Below are 20,867 nucleotides of genomic sequence, written 5' to 3' on the forward strand. Positions count from 1 at the left end.
TCTGATTCTTTTTTTATTCTTTAACTACCCCACCAAGAAAAAAACTTTGGATTGCATTTCTTAACTCTTTATGTCGCTAGTTAACACACTCAATGCACTTTTTTTCTCAACACATCCCATAATTTCAAAATTATCAACCTCTACCAAATGGTAGATATGTCGGTTTATGGTAAAAGTACCAGAATTAATACAAATCATGGTTTCCGCTACATTCATTCTTCCATGGTGGGGCGCCACACCAAAATTCATCCTGCCACGGCTACATTACAGCTTCTCATTCAAAATATTCAGCCGTTTTTTTAATTGCGGTTTATAATCGCATCAAAATGTATTAAAAGGTAAGTGAATTATAACAGCGCAAACTTTTCTGTAATCGTAGTTGTGCTGTGCATTATTTGTTTAAGCTGACATGCTGACTGACTGACTGACTGACTGACAGGTGCGTGATGCGTGAGGCTAGCAAAGAAGATGCTTTCAGTTAAGATGAACACAGTTTCCATAATTACACTTTATAGATAAAGCATGGCTCTGCATACAGTGACTTTATCTTGCTGGAGTTTATCACAGCCATTCTGTTAGTCTATTAGAGACATTCATAAATATTCCTAGCAAATCTAATAAATGTTGGAGACATACTTGTTACATGAATGCAATAAATCGCTCTTCAGCAGCATTTATTTAAGAGCGCACAAGAAAATCTGTGCTTGAGCAACATATATTTGAGGGTGTGCAAGAAGCTTTGTGCACGAACAGAGGAAATTGGCATGCAAGCAAAGAGATTTGCATGCTCGTATTACATAAATGCAATCTCCACTTGTAATACTGCACTCACACCTATTGTCATTGAAATAATGCCATAAGTAGTTAGTAGATCTGTGTAAAAGGCCTGCCGCCACAGCTGGAAAAATTCCTAAAGGAAACACTGCATATACTATGAAAAAAGTTGAAAATATGAAATGTAAGACCAATTTTTTTTTTTTTTAAATATTGCAAATAAAACATTTTTTACTAAATCCCCTTTATTATTTTGAAATATGCCATAAAAATATTTCAGATTCTCATTTAACATACTTGTTTTTGTTCTTTTTTTCAATAAAACCTTTATCAAGTGTAGTAGTGCAACAGGATTATGTTAGATTTTTTGTAAACCAACAATGCTGTATGTGTAAACCATTATTTAAAACAGTCATTATTTAAAACAGCGAAAACATGGTCAACCATTTGGTAGACGGGCAGTCTAAGGGTTAAAATGGCTCCATCCACATTTTAAGTGTAAGATTGTAATAGCCTATGGTTTTTTTTACTCAGATTTTGAAACATAGTTTGGTAGGCCTATATTAAGTTTGAAAAACAATGTATTTACGAATTAAAATGATTTTATTGTCCTTTAAAGTAAAACCGAGTAAAACTGACTGAGTAACAACCTAAAGGAAGGAAAGCCTGCTTTTGCTGCAGGATGATTAGTTCGAAAAAGAGCTAGCTTTTATATAAGGCAAGCAGTACCAAATCTTCGCTAACAAGCATAAACCATGCTGGGAACTCATTCTGGTCTAACCTTGTCTTTTCAGCAGGTCCTTTCACCAATGCAGTGACTTCTGCTGAGAGTGAAGATGAACTGAACAAGATGAGATTCTATGAGGCCGATCCCGCCACGCATGCGCATAGCCCACCGGGCGTACCAATTTACAAACAAATGCCAATGAGATTATGCAAAAACTGTTTTCCATAGAAACGACCTGTGGAGAAGCAGGCGGGAGGGAAATATCTCCCGTAATATAATATAAAACTCTGCTACTGCAAAATACCCATATACAACAAACATGTGAGAATGTAATTTTGACCTGACATTTGTGCCTCTTGCCTGCATTCTTCGCACGCGCTATCAGCGAATACAAATCATGTTTAATAGCGGGAACACATGAGTTTATGAATAATGTGGTAATCGGTTTTTTGACAAATGACATGGAATGTTTTATTGTTAAAAATGACTGGGAAATAAGTAAATATGAGTAAATGTACAGAAAAATGTTCAGGAACTGTACCCTGAAGGACAGGGCGCTGGGATAATTATTTTCCGATAGACCAACAGCTACCCCTGCTGGAGGATTTGCAGACTACAGATGCACCCAATGCTCACAGAACAACAAATATTCAAGTGTGTTTATTGTCATGTGTACCGTACAATTAAATGTATTTGATGTCCACACTGAATAACAATAAGGTTTAATTTATATTACAAAATACATATAAAATACTTATTAACAAATTAGGCATGCGAGAAATTAAACATACAGTGCTCAGCATATATGAGTACACCCCCACAAATCTCTCATTTAAATTAATATTTTCTATAGAATGCTTTACAATATCATATTTGTGCATATGCTTTAGTTTAGTCAGTACTGAAGCCAAATCTGGAGCTAATCTAACAAAATAACTGACAATAATGGTTTAAAAATTAGTAGCCCAAATTTATATGTTAGGGAAAAATATTAAATACAATTTTCAAAAATAGCTAAAAGTCAAAAGAAACAAAAAATATATATCTTGAATTCTTTTTTTTTTTTTTGCAATATATTGCATAAATTTAAATGTATTATCTTTCCATTTCTTAAGATGTTTTGTGACTAAAATAATTTTTTTTATAAATAGATCTCTTTAATAAATCAGTTTTGTTTAAATGAACTTAACTTAAATATATATATATATATATATATATATATATATATATATATATATATATATATATATATATATATATATATATATATATATATATATATATTACCCAAATAGATTAAAAAAATGGGGTGTACTCATAAATGCTGAGCACTGTAAGTATAAACTAGGAAATATATAATAATAATAGTTGAGAAAGTTTCTATGTACATAAATGGGTAAACGTTAACAACTGTTGTGCAAAATCTATTATGGAATGAATAATGTGCAAAACTGTAACACTGTACTGTGCAGTATTTCAACATCAAAGACATTTATAAATGTGTACAAAATAAGGGTTCGTTATTGGCGCCATTCCACATCAAGTAAAAAACATTTACATTTCACAACAGATTCTTTACTCTGGAAAAAGTTTTTAGGTATTAAAATGATCTTCAATTGAAAAGTTTTAGATTAGATTAGGTTAGACTTTATTGTCATTACACAAGTACAAGGCAGTGAAATGCAGTTTAGGTTTAACCAGGAGTGCAATAGAAGCAAGTGCAGGTGCAAATATAGAAAAACCATGATGATATTTATAGATGGATGACTGTACACTGTAAAAAAAAAAAAAGGGGGGGGGGGGGGGGTTCTTTGAGGTTCTACAGTATATAGAACCCTGGGGTTCTATATGCTTGGTCAGTAGAACCTTTTACCCGAAAAAATAGTTTTATTTAGAACCCTTTGAGTGCAAAGAAACTGTTTGATTAAAATTGTTCTATAATTTTTGATTTATAACATAATTATATAGTAAAGATTAGAAAATAATTATTAGCTATAACACAGAGAGACAAAGATTTTTGAGTCAAAACCTAATAAAATTACTGCTGTGGTCAAATCAATGTATGATGTGATTTTTTTCATACATGTTTGTACATAGCATATAACTTATATTTTAAATAAACTTAATATTTAACATTTTTGACAAATTAATTTGTGAAATAAATAAAATAACCAGTTTATTTAGACTGTGCAGTATGTTGTTATGAACATTATATACAGGTTGTATTAACTATGATTAAAGATTTACAACAAATGAATATATGTACAGGTTGCTATTAATGTATTCATCTATTGTAAATCTTTTAAGTTGATAAAAAATAATCCAATGAGAAAATCATTTAAATATGGTGACAATAAATCCAGAGTTTATTTTACTAAGCCACCTTTTTTGCTATAAACATGCACTTAATGTATTTTAAATGTTATTTGTGTGGAGATTTGTTTTCTACATCATGTCAGGTTTATTTGCAAACAAAATTATTATTTAAATTATTAATGACATTTCAGCCACACTAATTTTTCATAACTTGAATAGTGTAAGTAATATTATGATGTCATAAACAATTGAAGTCAGATTTATTAGCCCACCTTTTACTTAAATTGTCTTTTTAAATATTTTCCAAATGATTTTGAACAGAGCAAGGAATTTTTACAGTATGTCTGATAATATTTTTAAGAAAGTCTTATTTGTTTGTTTTTTTCTTTGGCTAGAATAAAGCAGTTTTTAATTTTCAAAAAACATTTTTAAAGTCAAAATTAAACATTTTAATTTTTTCCAATACTCTTCAGGACAAACCATCTTTATGGAATAACTTGCCTAATTACCCTAACCTGCCTAGTTAACCTAGTTAAGCCTTTAAATGTCACTTTAATGTCATAAAAATATAAGTGTCTTAAAAACATCTAGTCAAATATTATTTACTGTCATCATGGCAAAGATAAAACAAATCTGTTATTAGAAATGAGTTAGTAAAACTATTATGTTTAGAAATGTGTTCTCCTCTCCGTCAAGCAGAAATTGGGGAAAAAAATAAACAGGGGAGGTAATAATTCTGACTTTAACTGTACATATACTGTGGTATATTTCATTAGATTAAAAAAGACTACATAAAATTAACAATGCATATTTTCATATTTGCTTCAAATGAACTTTTTTAATTGCTAAGACATTTTAAATTCATTAAACCAACTATGTGAAAAAGGCATTTTAAAAATACAGACGTTCAAACGTTCCTAATATGATTTCAGAAAGTTTAAAAACATTCATGAGCATTTAAAAAGTTTAGACAAAGGTATAAATGAAACATAAAATAACAGTAGTGGCAAATGCCCGCAAATTCTATTGATATCAGACCATATATCATAATAATTTGTATTAATAACTGACAGTAATGAAAGACCAAAGCGAGCAAAACAGCAATCATAGTCAGCTTTATTAACAGTTAATCAGATAATAAATTATTTATCCAGCTAAATCTGCTTGAGATGAGTGAACCTGTCAGGTTGAACTTTCCCTATCCAGACAGTGTAATAAACTGCAGGGCTTGAAGAGTTGGCACAGATTGAATGTGAACCGACAGGCTCTGACATAAAACTGCCTGACTGCTTATCAGAGCCAGACTGCACAGACACCTTTCAAGCCCTCCGAGACACTCTATTCAATCTAAGAGAGGCTATGAGAAGCTAAGTGAAAGCTGGCCAAAGAGCTGCTGCCAAAGCAAATGACCACAGTCTTGCACCTTGCACACACTGTGACAGTTTCTCACAGCCACAGAGCATGTTATCAGCAATCTCTTTTTCTCTCTCGCTCTTTCACTCTTCAAAGACCCTGACTGAATGAGTGTGTCCCCCTCTTTTTCAAATTTTTCTAGGACCTTGTCTTTGAGGAGATATGAATACATTTGTTAGTGTTGTACTCATGCTTCACTCTCACAATTACTGAATTCATATTATTAGGTAAATGCATTGAGGTCATCTTTTATTTAGACATTATTTCTCAAACTCTGAACTGAAAGAAAACTGAGAGAGTCTACCATCTTTTATTCAGTTCAAGTGCACTTTGAGTGTTTGTTTAGGGGGGTTCGCTGGCCTGCTGGGTGTTTGTTATGGCAATTGTCATTCAGACATTTGGGTGGTTTCTGATGCACCCAAAAATCTTTTTGTATTTACAGCAAGTACTCTTAGAAAAAAAGGTGCCACAAAGAACCAAACGGGGTTTCACAGCAATGCCATAGAATAACCTTTTTTGGTTCTTCAAAGAACTATTCCTCGAAGAATCTTTATTTTTTTGGTTTAAAGAACCTTTTTGGTAGTACAAAGAACCATTTTATGGTTCTAAAATGGTTCCCCCATTTTAATGGTTCTTTGTAGAACTGTCTATGAAAAGGTTCATTAACCAAATGCAGTAAATAAAGAAAATCCAGGAAGAAAGATGAATTATTTATTGCCAAAACAATTTGTCTTGTACAGGTCAGTCAAATTATACAATGTTAAACTGGAAAAACACAATAAAGAAATTGAAATTTTGCAGAAATTGATAGTTCTGTATCTAATGCTAATTACATTCATTTATTACTTCCATTTTTCTAATACTTTCTTTTAGATTCTCATTTCATTAACGTTTTTTTTTATCTGAAAAAAAGGTCCTAGGCCTAAATTTTTTTCCCACTATGAACTTATTTTTATAAAATATAAATGAGCAATATATTATCTCCAGTGATCAGGGTTAATGGGACACTACAAAAAAAATCTCCACAGAAAAATGTCTCTTTTTACAGTATAAATATATTAAATACACATAAAAGTTTCTACTTTTAAATATCTTCTCTCAAAATAAAATGTCAATATGAGTGAAATAATGTTTCATCATCCTTCAGCTTAACACAGGCCCATAGACAGCCTATTGAAAGGGTGGTTCTTTTTCTCTAAAAGTGGACATTTTTGCAGTTATTTATCTACTTTTCTATTCAATTATGAGGTTTAAATACTGCATTTTAGTGATATTTTAAGCACTAAGCTTTGCTGGATTAGCTTGCCAGATGGTGATCATAACTATACTTTTTGATGTACCAAAAATATTTCCTACAATTCTATCAAGGTGCTTACCATACTATTTTACTCTGAAGTATTTATTTACATATTGGCATTTAAAACTGTTTAAATGCAAACCGTTTTATAAATATTATGATATTAGCATTTTTAATAAAAAAATTAATTAAGAAATATGAAAAAACTTGCTTTAAAATAAAAACCATTATCTTTCAAACCACCTGAAAATCACTCATTCTATGTGTCTTCAAAATTGTTGTATCAATATATGCAACCAACTCCCGTCTAGACATCCTTCCAGACAGGTTTTTGTTCAGGGCTTTTCACATGGTCAGACAGAAGCATGGAGACCCCCTGCCAACTTCATTCCCATAGCCTCTCTCTCTCTCTCTCTCTCTCTCTCTCTCTCTCTCTCTCTCTCTCTCTCTCTCTCTCTCTCTCTCACACACACACACACACACACACACACTCTCTCGCTCTCTTTTCCTCCTCCTCCTCCTCTATCAGCTGATGCCTGAAAATGCCACTGCTGGCCAGGAAGTGCTCAAGAAAATAAAAACGAAACCACACGGAGGATCTAAGTCAGCATGCTCTAATGCTCCCGACGTTCACGGATGCTGGTTAGGTTAGTACTCTCAACGCCTATATATTGATTTCACAGATCAATACTGTTATTTTTAAACTGTGTCAGATGTGACTGTGCGCTAGCGAATAGTTAGTTAGCAGTCCTTCGTGTAAACAGTGCGTTTCGTCACGTTGTTGTCGTTTAGCTTCCTAAAAACAAAACTCCGCTTGAAAATAGTCTAACGATATCAAAGCGTGTACTTTTTTAAACAGTATAATTTAATTTACCGGTCGCTTTGGGTTTCTATAAAACTTGTTGGCAGCTTCAGTTAGCTGTTAGCACACCGACTTTTGCGTTACGATCGAACAACTGAAAATAATGTATCTTAGCTAAATTAGAATTTTGTTTTTAAAGCCAGTGAAGTTAATATTTAACTTGTGAGTAACACGTTTATCTCAAACATTAATTTAATGTTTATGTATGTACTATTTAAGTAGTAAAACCTAAAGTTTTTAAAGAGTTACACCACTTCAGCAGAACTACTGTAACAGTAATAGAAATGGAATGAAGGGAATAAACACAACTTTATTAATTAAAACTAGCTAAGGAAGTAAATATTCAATTTTAATATAAGTTAGAGTTCGTTAAGAACCCACTTTACAATCTGTTCAGTGTTAATGTTAGTAAATTTGTAAACGCGTAGAAAAATCTTCTGATTCAGATTATTGCAGTTCTGTCATTACAAGGCCAGACATATTTTTTTTATGTGAATCTATATAGGTTGTTTTGTAATTGAGGTAAAGTTGGTTTTATATTTGCACATTCATTCATTGACAACTTGTAACAAGGTCCCTATGTTGTTTACTTTGAATATTTGATCTGAAATTGCATGTAAGTATGACATAAAAACAACATTAGCACTATTAAATCGACTTTGAACAATGCTGTATTTTGGTAGTCGCTGGCTGTTAACATGACTTCACTATTTAGAAGTTCCAAAGAATACTTTTCTGAAATGATATTATTAAGGAGAAATCCAGAAGGTGTGAATATAAAGCCAACTTTAGCTCAGTTGTTTTGTAACCTAAGAAAGGTGGTGCTAGTGCAGTATGATAGTGATAGTGATTTCACATAGTTGCTCTTTTCTAATTGGTTGAACTCTTGGTTCAAATCAAATCATATTATATTACTGCATGGGTCGGTATTAGATTCTGGTGGTTGGATAACACTGGATAAAAATATCACAAGTCCATAGTATTGTGATTACTGCTCTAAAATATATTAACAAAAACTTTTCCCCCTTTGAACACAATATATTTTATTTTGAGAAACATTTTAAAATATATTGGAACAGTAAACATGTCAGATTTCTTTATCAATTAAAATTAATTTTTTGGATATCTTTTCTGCTGGAGATACTGTTTTTCAAAAAAATAATAAAAATAAAAATTTAACACATACCTTAGAAATGGTATTGCAGAGAGTTTTAAAACCTTGACTTTTCCAAACCGCAGTATACCTTGAAAACAGTTATCGTCCCATGCCTAATTACTACACTTCCTAAACTCCTTGTGTGCTGTTTACCTTACCAGTAATGCTGAGTGTAGTCATTCACACTTTTTTTCCCCCAACACTTATTGCACAATTATCAGCATTTCTTTGCATTCATTTGCATTTATGATGTATTTGTCATCTTTTCCTCATTTGTCTGTATGTGATGTGATTTGGCAGGTGAAATAAGGACGGGGAGATATGACAAATCAGGGCAGCGATCAAGCCTGGGGGAAACTGGTGAAAGTGGACGCATCTCCAGGTTCGGAGATAGTGCTTATAAATAGTGAATGCACTGTTGGGAGAAAGAAAGGTATGCTTAAAAAGAGTTTGTTTGCGTTAATTGCTTTGTCTTATGTGCAATCATTGTTTCTTTTTAGAAGGGTATTCACTTTTATTCCCCCTGAAAACTTTTTTTTTCCCAGACGTACTTATTACTTCTTCAAATTTTGCTTTTTGAATGTCAATGCTTATTACTCTTCCCTCCGTAAAATAATCAGTCTGAAGCAGTGTCTGCATGTATTCAGTGAACCCATGCCTTTCACAATACTCTCTTTAGTTCAGCAAACGAACCCCCACCCCGATAATGACAAAGGCGTCTATTGAGGACATGCTCTTGGAATATTAAGTAGTTTTTTGTGTGTGTTGTGATGGTGTGCAGGGAAAGGTTGTATCCCTTTGACTCTGTCTGTGTCTGTCTGGTTTTGAAGACTGTCTGTTTTCCCGCTTTAATTAATATTAATCCATGCGTCTGTTTGCTTCTGCGTGCTTCCCAGTAACATCAGACACGGCTTATTATCAGAACCGATACGCTTCATTACTGTAATGGTGTCATTTTTAACCTTGCATCACATCACGCCACACTATACTTCGTTTAAGATTGCATGTCTAATTTGTCTGGGAGAGAAAGTAATGGGCCGGGTCAGGATGAGGAAAGGTGCTTGATGAAAAGAAGAACATGCTTTATTGAAGCTGACATAAATGTGTTCACAACCTGCTTTACTTCAGCAATGTCACATTACTGAGGCAAGCAGTGTATTAAGTAAAATAATCGATGTCCAATTTGTTATTTACATTTTCAATTTGTTATTTAGACCTCTGTGTGCTCATCAATTTACTAACAAAAATGCAAAATGTATCTATTTATCGTTTTAATATTCTTGAAAATCAATTGTATGACCATGGTATTTCTGTCAACTTGCAATACTGTAATATAGGGTTACACGTTTTACTGGTACTATGGTAGTATCGCTATACTATGGCTCCAAAATACTGGTGGTGCTGCTGTAGTTTGTAAACGGTAGTATCATCATTAACGGTTTATCTACAATGTTGCATGTGGAAAAATCACTTATGCTCACGTTTGTGCAACAATAGACCCTTTTAATTTAATAGTTTCTGGAACCCTTTAAGGTTGAAGGTTGTACGTTTTCTGACGTTTTGGACGCACATCTGAATTGGTTAATTTCTGCTCCTGTCAATATTATTTAGTAATAATAATAATAATAATAATAATAATAATAAAAATAAAAGTAAATTGTATTTGTATAGCACTTTTCCTACATGCATGCAACTCAAAGTGCTTCACAAACAACAAACAAGCATTAAAATAAACCACATAAAATGTATAGACAAATAAAGCATAATAAACAAAAATATATACTCCGATAAAAGCATATATGTACACGCATATATGCACACAATAACATACAATAGTCCTAACATATGCATCCACACACACCATACATGCATACATACATACACCTACACAATATACATAAAATGCATACACTTAACACGCTTTTTAAAAACATGAATGCTGGGGGATTCTTTCACTTCATTTGGGAGACAATTCCAAATTTTTGGAGCATAGTGATTAAAAGAAGTGCTGCCAGATCGCATCAGGTTTACAGAGTGAAATTCTAAAAGTCCAGCGCTAGAAGAGCGTGGCAAAAGGTTTCGATTATATTTTGATAAGCAGTCGGAAATGTAAGAAGGTGCCTTATACAGTGTAGTGCCTTACAAACTGATGAAAGAATCTTAAAATCTGTCCTTTGGTGCACTGGTAACCAGTGTAATTCTATTAATGCTGGTGTAATATGTTCTAGTTTCTAAAATTTCATTAAAACTCTGGCTGCTGCATTTTCTATCAGTTGCAACTTCCTTATAGAACCCTTAGGTAAACCAGTATAAATAGCATTGCAATAATCAAGCCGAGAGAAAACAAAAGCATGAATTAATTTCTTTGCATTATCAAAAGATAGGAAAGAACGAATTCTGGCAATATTTCTCAAATGATAAAAACATGTTATTGTAAATTGATTAATATAAGATTTAAAATTAAGATCACAATAAATAATAATTGACAATAATAAATTGTCATTTTCGCAGCTTCTGTTTGACCTCTAGCTTGCGTTTTCACTGATTTATTTGAATCAAATTTATTTTTGGGACTTAAAATATGCTGATAAGGAATTTATAGAAAGAAAACTTTTGATTTATTGTTGCCCTGTCTTTTTTATCCAAGCCTAACAACTGTATTTTGTTTATAGATTGTGACCTCTCTTTCCCGGCTAATAAACTGGTCTCAGGAAATCATTGCAAAATCACTCATGATCAAAACTCAGGAAAGGTGTGGCTGGAAGACATGAGGTGAGAATGCTTTTATATATAGAGAGAGATTATTTGGATAGATTTTGTATATTTCAATGATTTCAGAAAATGGAATATTGAGTAGATTAGCTAAAGTAATATAGTCAATTGCATTGTAAAAGCGCTATACAAATAAAGGTGAAATGAATATATATATATATATATATATATATATATATATATATATATATATATATATATATATATATATATATATATATATATATATATATTCAATTCACCTTTATTTGTATAGCGCTTTTACAATGCAATTGACTATATATATATATATATATATTAGTCCTTTTGTCTCCAGACTTATCCAAAAATCTGTAAATCCAATATGGTCCTTTTTAGGGAAAAGAGAATAGGTTAACAGGTCGAACGAGATACATTTTACCTGTAGTTATTGTTAGTGTTCAGAAACATTAGGTAAGTGGGTGAGTGCCTTTTTTTGTTTATTATTGTCTAAAGTAATATAGTCAGTTGGCATAGATTACCAGGTTAAAACTTAAACAACAAAAATTTTGATTTCACACAGATTTTATTTTTCTAGCTCACATTTTTATTCTTTAGGTAAACAATTAATCGAAGGTAATCCACTCAAATAAAGTTGTTTATTTTGTAATCTTCAATCAAAGTTTGACCATGTGGTTTTGCTTTTAGGGTGGCATTCCTTCGTAATATTCTTACCGGTAGTTTGTTAGGAAATTATGGACAAGAAAGCCCTGCCCCTACTCAATATACTCAATCATTTCATTGGAAAGAACATCAGCATACTGAAATAAAGTCTGCGTGAACAAGAAGTTAGAGACTTTTAAGTAGCAGCAGTTGCCATTCATTTTTTTTTTTTTTAGTTCTATTAAGTTTTTGCAAATTATGCTGAGTGACTTCTAATTACATTATAAGTGAATTCAATTAATGACATGCTTGGCCCTGCAGCACACATATACTGTATCCAATTCCCTCATGACATTTAATCTTCATTTTGGTGAATAATTAATTATAATTTGGTTAATAATCAGTGGATGGAGATACACTAGTTAATCTCATGTATGTGAATGTATGTTAGCTCAACGCTGCTGCTGTACATTTCCATCCAGCTAATTAAGTGAGCGTGTCTGCTAGACAGTCAATATGCTCTAGATTTTTACATCGCTTAGCGTGTGCTTTCCTCCCTAGCTTGTTATCCTATGTTTTGTACAAGTTTCTCTTTGCCATTTTTAACAAGGCTTTAACCGAGCACTTTAGTCTGGCTTTATTTATTATTCTGAAAGAAAGAGTCAATATTTAGGTGAATAAGGTCTAACTGGGCCCATCAGGCATTTTATTTTAAGCCTAGATAAATTGATAAATAGGTAATTTATCCTCTGAGAGACTTCTAACATATAGGGTTGTGTGAATATCTTCAATGTTATCTTAAATTTTAGTTGTGCTCCAAATATATCAGGTAGACAGTGTGTATACAGCTTAAATGTGGCCTTGTGGTTAAAGAAATGCTCCACTTTTTAAAAAATGTTACAAGTAACTTGGAGTTAAGTTTGAGCTTTATCGTTTTTTTAATTAATTTTAGCTGATCTCCAGAAATGGCAGGAGCACGTTTAACTTAGCTTAGCTTAGCATACAGTAGGTGACACTTTAAAATGAGCATTACCGCCGCGACTTGTACTGCCGTCGCTCTAAAGGAGTAAGAATGTGTATGTAGGTATAACCGCAGTTTGTGACTATGCCACCAGTGGGCACAAAGGGACAGGATGCGAACGGACAGAAATATACTGTATCTGAACATACCCTGCTACTTGTAAATGAAGATAAAACAATGAAACATCTTTTCTAAAACATACAGTATGGTGTAAAATCACATTTACTACTAAGAAAACCAAACAACTAAACAAAATTATGTTTTAATGTAACACATCATATCTCATAATGTACACATACAGTAGCTTACCGTCCAATCTAGTATTGTGAAAAGGCAAAGCTGAAAATCTATAGTTAGTATAGAGTCAGGCGCAAAAATTGTCTCCAGCTAGCTGACAGCACTGCATAATATCAGTGCACCTGCTGAAGCCATGGTATGGCAGCAATGTTACTTTGAACGAGACTCTAATGGTCTAATCTAATTCAATAATGTATGCTAAGCTAAAAGTGCTCCTACCACACCCAGAGATCTGCTGAATGGATTAAAGATGGTAAATGTCAAATGTTTACTCTAGGCGACTTGTTAAATGAGCTTATTTCAAGTCAGGGATGTCCAAACTCGGTCCTGGAGGGTCGGTGTCCTGGAGAGTTTAGCTCCAACCCTAATCAAACACACCTGAACCAGCTAATCAAGCTCTTACTAGATATACTAGAAACTTCCTGCAGGTGTGTGGAAGCAAGTTGAAGCTAAACTCACCAGGACACTGGCCCTTCAGGACCGAGTTTGGACACCCCTGATTTAAGTGCTTAGTTCATAAGTGCACATGCTACGACATGTGTATGTATGTATGTATGTATGTATGTATGTGTGTGTGTGTGTCTGTCTGTCTGTCTGTCTGTCTGTCTGTCTGTCTGTCTGTCTGTCTATCTGTCTGTCTATCTGTCTATCTGACAATCTATCTATCTATCTATCTATCTATCTATCTATCTATCTATCTATCTATCTATCTATCTATCTATCTATCTATCTATCTATCTATCTATCTATCTATCTATCTATCTATCTATCTATCTATCTATCTATCTATCTATCTAGATAGATAGATAGATAGATAGATAGATAGATAGATAGATAGATAGATAGATAGATAGATAGATAGATAGAGTTTAAGTCAGAATTATTAGCCCCCCTGTTTATTTTGTTTCCAAATTTCTGTTTAACAGAGAGATTTTTTTCAACACATTTCTAAACATAATACTTTTTATAACTCATTTCTAATAACTAATTTATTTTGTCTTTGCCATGATGACAGTAAATAATATTTTACTAGACATTTTTCAAGACACTTCTTAAAGTGACATTTAAAGGCTTAACTAGGTTGACTAGGCAGGTTAGGGTAATTAGGCAAGTTATTGCATAATGATGGTTTGTTCTGTGGACAATCGAAAAAAAAATATAGCTCAAAGCTTTTATAAAAGCTTTTAATATAGCTGTTTCTCTCCCTAAACACCTTATTAAATTGTAACAGTTAATAAAAATGCAGTCATTCATTGCTAATGTTTGTTAACTCAAAGTGGATTAATGCTACCAATTGGAATTTATTTAGCATTGCTAAATGTTGAGTTATGAGTAGGGACAGACAGAATCAGTGGACAGTTTTTGCTACTGTGTTTCTGTGCAGAATTTTGTTAAGTCTGCAGATTTATTCTCAACGATTTTGGCAGTATCATAACTAAAAACCTAATATGCTGTATGGAAAAAATAAATACCCTTTTAACTTTTATTCAATGTTTACAATGCAAATCCAATTCGATCCACTTATTTGGTAAACAAAGCAAGTCACTCATATTATATCTTTACTAAAGACAGGGAAATATTACTTTACAAACTGTATTGCAAATAAATCATATGAACATTTTCATGTTTGTCAATAATATTACAGAAATTAATACATTTTACTGAATAAATATAAATTTACACAAGTAAATATATAGACTCAATGATTTCGGAATGTGCAGATTCCGTGTGGGCCTAATTATGATTAATAAATGCTGTAGAAGTATTGTTGTTTCTTACTACATGATAGTAATAAACCCTTAATTAGTAACTTTCTGCTCTGACAATTTGTTTGCATCAGCACCAACGGAACTGTGATCAACATGTCCAAATCATTAAAGAAACAGACGCACTTACTGCAGAATGGTGATGTCATTTACTTTGTGTACAGGAAGAATGAGCCAGAGCAAAGTGAGTGTTCACATTTATTAAGCATTTTCTGTTTTGGTAGCACAGATGCTTCCAAACAGATGAGCCACGTTGTTCATTTATTTTTCTGTTTTGCAGACATTGCTTATGTTTATCAGTCCATCATGCCACAGGAAAGTGCCTCACATGATGTTGAAGGTAAAAAGATATTGATTATGATGTTTTGTACAGATGTCAGGTTTGCTATTTCATGTGCAGGATGAGTAAGATCAGCAGAAATGGTTATATGAGAGGAATAGCATGTTGCTATATTTAGAATAGAGATTATGAAAAGTGTATGTTTGTGTTCTTTGGAAGAAAATATTTGAAAAAGAAGTTATTTTAACTGGAATTCCCGATAGTCGAGTGTTTATATGAATACAGATTTAAGTGTTATTAAATGTCTTTGAGATGCAGTTTTAGTTTTTATATTTCAGTTATATATTTGTGTTTACACGGTGGTGTGAAAAAGTGTTTGCCCCCTTACTGAAATCTCTCTTTTTTGCATGTTTGTCACACTTTAATGTTTCAGATCATTCACACAAATGTAAAAATGAGGATAACACTTTATTTTGATGGTCTATTTGAGTATTAGTAGACTGTCTGCTTAATATCTGTTGATACTGCTGCTAAACACACATTTAACTGACTATAAGAAACTTTGCAAGTACATGTCAACATAGGCGTTTACGCTAATACATTTCAGTTTTAAAACAGCATTTTAGAATTAAAATGATCCGCGTCCAAACTAGCGTTTCACCCAGCATTTCTGAACAACTCTCCGTATACATCATACCACTGAAAACGCACATCACGTGACCACACACACACACTCTGGCATGCACTGCAGCATATATCTACCCAGATGAGAGCTGTGCTCGTCGGACTGGTTATCATGGATCTACCGCTGGATCTAATCTCACTATATTTGTTAAACATGATATTTAATTAATCTTGTTGTCTATATCTAACGACATATTCCCCGGTCTTTTGAATCTATCACTTGTTACCAGGTAACGTGTTTTGGCTGAGCGCAAAGATTAATAATTAAGTTAATAATTCATGTAACCACGTACATTCTGTATATTGACTGCTTGTCTTTATTTCGTATAATGTATAAGTTTATTGTACTTTATACTTTAATAATGGCCGTTTTTGATTATTAAAACTGATATTCAGCAAAAGTGAGGGTATGTTTCGTATTTTCATTGAAAATGAAAGGAGGCAGGTCTGTTATTGGCTTCGTTTTGTTATAAATATGCATACAGTGAAGATGACACTCATATAAATATGTAGCTACACGATGCCTCAACATTTCTGGTGTCTGTTAAGTTGCTAATATCAAAATGAAAATAGGCAGATCCTTTTATCATGTTTTCATATTATTGTTAAGATAGTGAAACAACGTAGCCAGGGTGATGTGAATGAGGTTATACAGGATGCTGTTCCTTTTGAAGATTTACCCGACGTGTCATTGGTAGTTTGTTTTCCATATCAAACTTGCGAAGTCTAAACTTACAAGGAGAGGATGCAAGACTGAACTGTGTGACCTCTCCAGCGTTTCCAAAACGCTCCGTTTTCGGTGCCCGAGAACTCCGCCGTAGTGTGGACGGATCTGGTAACTGTAGCAAAACTTATGCGTTTTAAAATGAAAAAGTATTAGTGTAAACAGGGCCTTACACTAACCCTAACCCCAAGCTAACAGTCTTCTTATCAATTGAGAATTGATTGGCATGTAGATGCAATGTAACTTAAATTCAACAAACGGACCATTAAAATAAAGTGTGACCAAAATGACTCCAAGTTAACACAAGTAAACCCATCAGGCAAGGTTTTCAATCAGGGATATGTAGTTTTGTATTTTCTTTTCTCTTAATAATAAAAACCCTATTTCGAAACGGTATTTTGTGTTTACTTGTGTCTTTTGGCTTGGCTTTCTTGGCTTCCGGTTTGAGTGAACGCTGGCTTCACCTCTGTCCTGCAGCAGCGTCACTGGTTACCAGTTCATTTTTCGAATTGATTTGAAAATTTTGCTGTTAACATTCAAAGCCATCCACAATCTCGCCCCTTCATATTTGTGTGCCCTCATCCACATTGCTGTTTCCTCTCGCACCCTGCAATCTTCTTCCTCCCTCCACTTGTCTGTTCCCTCTGCTCGTCTATCATCCATGGGCAATAGAGCATTCAGCTGGTCTGCTCCCCGGCTTTGGAACTCACTACCACCTGCCATCAGAAACATTGACACCCTTACACTATTCAAAACAAGACTCAAAACTCACTTATTTAAGATGGCTTTTAATACTTGATTATATCTGCACTATTGTTGTGAATATTTTTATATTATTTCTCTTGTTGTATTATTGCTCTTGTTTTATTGTTTGGTGTCCTTAAGTTGCCAGAAAGGCGCCTTTAACATTTATTATTATTATTATTATTATTATTATTATTATTATTATTTAGTTTGATGATCTGAAACAGTAAAATTGTGACACATGTAAAAAAATAAGAAGGGGCAAATACTTTTTCACACTACTGTATATACGCACATGTTTTCATTTTTACTTCAAATCACCAATTTAATTAATTCCCATGCAATTTATATTGATTTTTCTTTTCTTTTATTTTTGAGTAAACCGTTAGGCCTGTCACAATAATTGATATATCAGCTTATCGCACAACACATGGACATGACCTCAATCATTTTTGGTGATGCAGTTTATACCGGCCAATTCTAGCAACATTTTAGCTGATTGTGCAACTTCTCTTTTGGAGGTGTCAGTGTCAGTATAGTTAAACTATAGTATTTCCTATAAATTACTTTAGTATATTTTCATGTGGGTGTCTGATGACTGAAGTTAGGTCTGGTAGCAGATGTTACAGCCTCTATTACTTTTTACCTTGCACTTTTTTGTTAATGTGTATTATTATTTATTTAGGATATGTGTTTTCACATTCTGATTCCAATGCCTAATTATTAAATTGTTAAAATGACTATAAATAAATTTTAAGTTCTTAAGAGTAAAATATGATGTGTTCTTTGGCAGAGTGTACTTGCATTGTGATGATATTATATTGTCATTCTGGCATTATATAATGAGTGGCATAAATTGGTCTTAATGACAATAATATCGTTTATCGCAATCTATTTTGGTGCAATGTATTGTACAACTAAAAATAGATATAGTGGCTGACCTATAATCATTGAAGCCCTCTTTTTGCACTCCACAGATGCAGGGAGAGAAGATGATTCTGATCTGACAGAAACCGAGAGTGAACCAGCACCAGTAGAGCCTGTTATCGTGAAGCCTTTACCTCAGTCTGGGCATGAGGATCCTCAGCCATCTACCTCCAGCTCTTCCCTACACTTCTACAACATGCCATTGTCTACCTGCTCTGGTAATTACCACGCTGTTTTAATAAGTTAAATTACTTCATTAACCCCCTAATTCGAATTTAGAAGTGAGAAATACTGGTTAACTTTTTTTTTGTGTGTATGTGTGTACAGTTGAAGTCAAAATTATTGGCCCTCCTGAGATTTTTTTTCTTATTTTTTTCTTATCAATTATTTCCCAAATTATGTTTAACAGAGCAGGGAATTTTTCACAGAATTTCCTATAATATTTTTTTCTTCTGGAGAAAGTCTTATTTGTTTTATTTAGGCTAGAATAAATTTTTTTAAAAACCATTTATGGTTGCACGATTATTCGAAAAAAGATCGCGATCTCGATTCGGTCTTAGTCCCACATGATCTTAACCCAGCATCTCTACAAGTCTTCATGTTGCTGAGCAACGTATATGAAACAATTTGAACTCCTCCAAATGATGTTAAAAGTGTCACTTACTGTATTTATAAGGTATAATTCACCCAAAAATGTCATTTCTGTAATGATGTATTCAGGGCCACGAAATCACACATGAGCTGACGCACGGTTTGTTTTCCTACCGAGAGGATGCTCGCGTGCGAATCATGTCTACTTTCAGTGACTAGAACCTGCATAGGCTGTGAATAACAGGTAATAAAGTTGTAAATAACGTTCAGTTTGTGGCACAGAGCGATCATTTGGAAGCTGCGTGGGAAGTATGTTTCGCATGCATGTTTTTTTCCTCAAAGTGACAGCAGCCATGACATGAGCGCACTCGGCAGTAAAAGTAAAACTCAAACCGCTCGCATCATTAAAATGTTCATATCGCATTTTAGAGTTATGATTTCGACAAGGATTTGATATGTTTTTCTTTTATAGCGAACACAAAGTGAACTACTACTCTAGCCTCTATAATGTTGAAAATAATTCAAGAGAATCTGATAATAGACAAATGTCTCGATTTACCAGTGGAAAAAATAGTCTAATAATGTTGTCAATGCATTTGCCATATGTGTCAAACAAGCAAGCATATGTCTCAAACATACTGTAATAATTAAACTTCAGAATTGTGAATAGTTGTATTCTGATGGAATCACTTCACTGGCATTAACGACCTGCACAATTTTAAAGTCTATTTAAGTCTACACCATTCCAAGTCTATACAAAATGTAGCATTTTAACCAACAGTAGACCTACACATAAGTTTAATATTAATTTTGTTGCTTTACCATATGTTTGAGAATAACAATAGTAATGGCTTGCTGATATTAACCTTTATTTTACATCTACAGAATCGTGAGAAAATCGTAAGCTTGATTTTAAGCTAAACAACTTGATTCTCATTTTAGCCAGAATCATGCAGCCCTAAATAATTTTAAGCAATATTTTTTTTGATCGTCTACAGAGCAAACCATCTTTATACAATGATTTGCCTAATTACCCTAGTTAAGCCTTTAAATTTGGACTTTAAGCTGAATACTAGTGTCTTGAAAAATATTTAGTTAAATATTATGTGCTGTCATGGAAAAGAGGAAAAAAAAATCAGTTATTATAGATTAGTTATTTAAAAAAAATCTTCTTTCCGTTAAACAGAAATTGGGAATAAATATACAGCGGTCTAATAATTCTGACTTCAACTGTATATGTATATTTATTGATTTAGTTGGGGACCGGGGTCATAAACATTCTAACAATGTTTTGACACGCTGACATATGTGAAATGTGAATAAAAACTAATCACAATTATGATGTTTGTATGGTGGGTTGATATGCAATTTCATGTTTAACACCAGCAGTACAAACCCTCTTTAGGATTTTTACGTTTTGCGGATTATTGTTTTTCCTTTAGAAATATATGCTGAATTGAAAGGATATATTTAAATTTTAAAGCATGGTAGTTATGCATGGTTATCATTATCTTGGTATTACTAGAGCCAAGCTGTACTGCTTGGTCTTCAGAAAAATCATGGAAAAAAACTCCATTAATGAACAAAATGAAAAAGATTGTTTTATTAATTTTGTAGATGTGTCTGCAAGAAAGAATCCAGTCAGTTCTTCAGTTGTTTGTAAAGAAGACTCTGCTCCATCAGGAAGTCCCGCTCAAACCCGGCTGAAGTGGACCTGCTGGACTGATGGAGAGCCGGAGGAGGAAATGCAGAGGAAAAGAAGAAAAACTGACAGAGGTGCAGGAATACACAGTTTTAGTAAAAAAAAATGAATAGATGACACTTTATAAATAATGCATGATTTCAGTCTATTTTGAGCATCTGTGTCCCAACATGTCAGTGAAACGCAGATAATA

The 20,867-nt window shown here is 33.1% G+C and overlaps 1 protein-coding gene across 3 annotated transcripts in view; it reads left to right on the forward strand.

Annotated features, from left to right (window-relative positions):
• Positions 1-7,050: 7,050 nt before the first annotated feature.
• Positions 7,051-20,867, forward strand: part of chfr (checkpoint with forkhead and ring finger domains, E3 ubiquitin protein ligase) — a 37,771-nt gene continuing 23,954 nt past the window's right edge. For 2 of the 3 annotated variants that reach the window (XM_056457469.1, XM_056457470.1), the window contains exons 1-7: positions 7,051-7,174; positions 8,846-8,978; positions 11,218-11,317; positions 15,097-15,206; positions 15,303-15,362; positions 18,432-18,599; positions 20,590-20,748. In XM_056457469.1, coding sequence (XP_056313444.1) covers positions 8,867-8,978; positions 11,218-11,317; positions 15,097-15,206; positions 15,303-15,362; positions 18,432-18,599; positions 20,590-20,748 — 709 coding nt within the window. In that variant the 5' untranslated portion in view covers positions 7,051-7,174; positions 8,846-8,866. The remainder of the gene's footprint in view (positions 7,175-8,845; positions 8,979-11,217; positions 11,318-15,096; positions 15,207-15,302; positions 15,363-18,431; positions 18,600-20,589; positions 20,749-20,867) is intronic. The other variant, XM_056457471.1, reaches the window with a different exon arrangement.

The sequence above is a fragment of the Danio aesculapii genome, chromosome 5 (assembly GCF_903798145.1).
Source record: "Danio aesculapii chromosome 5, fDanAes4.1, whole genome shotgun sequence".
NCBI lineage: Eukaryota > Metazoa > Chordata > Actinopteri > Cypriniformes > Danionidae > Danio > Danio aesculapii.